This window comes from Dipteris shenzhenensis, chromosome 12 (assembly GCF_047967505.1).
Source record: "Dipteris shenzhenensis isolate YYH24624 ecotype China chromosome 12, Dip_SZ_1.0, whole genome shotgun sequence".
Classification (NCBI taxonomy): Eukaryota; Viridiplantae; Streptophyta; class Polypodiopsida; order Gleicheniales; family Dipteridaceae; genus Dipteris; species Dipteris shenzhenensis.
The window spans coordinates 51,634,862-51,638,464 of NC_141607.1; the positions used below are offsets into that span (position 1 = coordinate 51,634,862).

The 3,603-nt window shown below is 48.8% G+C and overlaps 1 protein-coding gene across 1 annotated transcript; it reads left to right on the plus strand.

Moving 5' to 3' along the window:
- The first annotated feature begins 852 nt into the window (after positions 1-852).
- On the plus strand, positions 853-2,814 carry LOC147896364 (allene oxide synthase, chloroplastic-like). Its single transcript, XM_087382524.1, has 2 exons — positions 853-1,357; positions 1,533-2,814. Exons 1-2 carry the CDS (start codon positions 1,073-1,075, stop codon positions 2,712-2,714), a joined length of 1,467 nt encoding a protein of 488 aa, XP_087238650.1. The 5' UTR covers positions 853-1,072; the 3' UTR covers positions 2,715-2,814.
- The last annotated feature ends 789 nt before the right edge of the window (positions 2,815-3,603 follow it).

The window sequence follows — 3,603 nt, forward strand, 5'->3', positions numbered from 1 at the left end:
TCATGGTGGATTGCACATAGGTGCCCTGTTTGGCACCTCGAAATATTGGGTTGCGATTGGATGCACCTGGGGGTGCATTGGTGCACCCAAAGAATTTGAGTGTGTGCACAGGACTCGAGGCGCTTTGGATGCGCTCCAACTAGTCCGTGTGCACTAGCTCTAAGAGCGTGTGCCGTGCACACACTGCATCAAAAGTGCACAGATGGTGCGACCTTGAAGCCCGAATTGCATTGTCGCACGTGAACAAAAGGACTAAGCATTTAATACATAACAGAACCCGCATTAGAGCGTTGCTGGCCATCTGATGACATGCAGTAGAGCTCTGTCTCGGCCGCAGAGTTGTCCGTTCTCATTTCCTATTGGCTAGGCAGAACAGCCTCAGTGCAAGAGGAACATTGAGAGCCAGATGGCAAGCGAGTATTGGATAAAAGAGAAATCGCACATCGGTGCTCAAATTCGCACCCCAATTTCTGCAACCTCCAAAATCGGGGTTCGAATTTAAGCACCAAAGGTGCTTCAACTCAGTCTTGAAATCTGTGCCAGCGCTCAAAATTCACCACTAGCATCGCTGTGTCTAAACCCACAGTAACCTGTGAGGGGCAGGCCAAAAACCGTGAGTGCTCAGTACACCTAACCATCTGGAGGCGTGCAGCAACTGTACAGAGCACGGAAAGCTTGTGGTACAAGCTAGTTACGTGTGTGACGCACTCCTGTCCAGATTGCATGTTTATCTGATGACGACAACCAGCAGGAACCAGCAGGAATTTTTTAGCTGCAGCAGGAACAAGGACGACAGGGAACGACCACCCTTGAGAGTAGATGTTTTCCTCCACACGTTAGTAGACTCCATCTGAACAAACGTAAAGCACTTTGCAGTTTGAAGCAGACTTGAAAGTTGACACACAAGTCGAGAATCTGGACGGAAATCGTGGTCGCTTTACTGTAAAAATCTTTCGCTTAATTAAGCCAAGGACATCGTACACAAGAATCACGCGTTGTTTGTCCTGGGTTTCTTTGCTGAAAATCGTCTTCAAGTCTGGACATTCACTCCATCGCTCCAACTCGTCCTTCCATGGCTACCCCTACCCCCTCGGCTCCCCCTGCTGTTGCTCCCTCCGCGCTTCCTCTCAAAGATATCCCTGGTGGCTATGGCCTTCCCCTGCTCGGTCCCATCAAAGATCGGCTTGACTACTTCTGGTTCCAGGGCGAGACAGAGTTCTGGACTAGCCGCATGAAGAAATACAACAGCACCGTGTTCAGGACAAATGTGCCGCCCAGCCCACCCGCATTCTCGACGAACAAAGTCATCATGCTCTTGGACCAGAAAAGTTTCCCAATTTTATTCGATGTGGATAAGGTACTGTGGCCGATTCTTTGGATGCTTATCAGTTTTTCGTGGCTGTCCTTTCCAATCGCATAACTCCTTTTAGCTTGCCTGCTGCTGCTGTTGAATTCCGAAGCAGGGACTTTCTAACCGTCAGTCATGCATGTGAGCTCACCTTTTGATGTTTGCATATAATTGGAGCGAGCAGGTATACAAGAAGGATGTTCTTACGGCAAACTACATGCCTCCTCTCTCTTTCTTCGGTGGTATTCGGCCCTGCGTCTACTTAGATCCGTCCGAGGAGAGGCACCCGAAGCTAAAGTCTTTCGTGCTAGATCTGATGAAGTCGAAGGCCAGCAATTGGATTCCCGAGACGCAGAAGGCGGTCACTGAGATTTTCCCTACATGGGAAGCAAAGCTAGCCAAGGATGGGAAGGTTGAAATCAGCAGCGAGACTGGACAGGTTGCCCTTAACGTATTACTTAGAACAGTCGTCGGAAAAGACCCTACAGAGGGCGGTCTTACCCCTACCGCATTTTCAGCTTGGCTGGCTCCTCAGCTTATTCCCATCGCTAGCGTGGGTCTCCCTCATCTGTTGGAAGAACTGGTGCTGCACAACATCCAAATTCCCTTCTTGCTGGTGTCAGGATACTACAAGAAGATCGAGAAATTCTTCAACGATTATGCGGGGGAGCTGCTCGATAAAGCAGAGAAAGAACACGGTATAGAAAGGAACGATGCATTGCACAACATCATATTCTTCCTGGGATTCAACGCCTTCGGTGGGCTCAATCTGCTGCTACCTGCGGTGGTAAGCTACGTGGGGCAGGCGGGGGATGAAGTGCAGCAGGTGATGGCGAAGGAGGTAAGGGAAGCAGTGAAGTCCGAGGGGGGGCTGACGGGGAGGGCGGTAAGGCTAATGCCAACGATTCAATCAGCAGTGTACGAGGTACTGAGGATGAATCCGCCAGTGCCTTATCAATATGGGGTTGCAAAGATGGATCTGGTGATCGAATCACACGATGCGAGGTTCGAAGTGAAGAAGGGAGAGATGCTAGGGGGGTGCCAGCCGTTGGCGGAGCGAGATCCAGTGATGTTTGAGCAACCAGACACCTTCAGAGCCGACAGATTTGTGGGGGAGGAAGGGCAGAAGCTGCTGCGCTACGTGCTATGGGGCAATGGCCCTTCAGATGCGCAACCTACGATCACAAACAAGCAGTGTGCGGCCAGCGATGTGGTGCCTCTGCTGTGCCAGATCTTCCTTGCCACCTTCTTCCTGCACTATGATTCCTTCACCACTTTAGAGCCCGTCGTCAAAGGTCAGAGCAGCACCTATTACCTCTCCTCCCTCAAAAAGACGAGCTCTTCAGGACCAGCAAGCAGGCCGTAATCGCACCTCATTGCTTAATAATCTTTGCCGGGATGATTATAGTATATGCTTTGGTTCTGTAATAAGCTGCCAGAATTATACGTATGTTCTTTTTCCTTTCCGTCCCTGAGCCAGGGGAACAGCACAGAAATATGTGTAGGAAGCCATATCGCTAGGAAGAATTAAGCGTGTTTGTAAGGCTGAAGCACTGTGGCTAGGTAGAAATTTGAGTGGCAACGAAGAATTGGAGATGTAAGAAGAATATCCAAAACCGTGGAATTAGTAGGTAGCTGGAATGGCTGCATGATCGTATGTGCTTTTCTCTTCGGCCCGAGCCAGCCGACGACATGATCGTATAGATTGCTGTTATTATTAATACTGTTTGCATGCAGTTCGCTCACCAACTTAATAAGGCGTGTTTAAAGGTCTTCGCATGTACGAGGAATGGGAAGACGGTGGCGGCGTTCACAAATGTATTATTTATTCTCCTATTCCCAATGCTAACATTGGTAATTGGTTACGTGGGAGAGGACACATGGCACCATATGTCTTTAGAAGAGGGGACAAAGACAAAAGTCATCATTTCAATCTCGCTTTTCCTAGAGGCCATGGTCCACGATGTGAGTCTGTGAAGGCCTTAAGTAATGAAGAATGGCTCAAGAACGAGGATAAGAAATCATGATTTGACCCATGGTCCAAGCTGAACATAAAAAACAAACGAGTAGCATGTGCCATGCATGGCCCATGACCTCTGTACAATGGGTTAGGGACACCTTGAAATAAATAGTGCATTTAGTGCCCCATCCTTCGAAGGAACTGATCCCAAGCTTCTCTCAATTCATCTAAGAGTGAGTGCACACACTATTGTATCGAGCTCATTGAAACATCCATAAAATTTTGGGAAATTTCT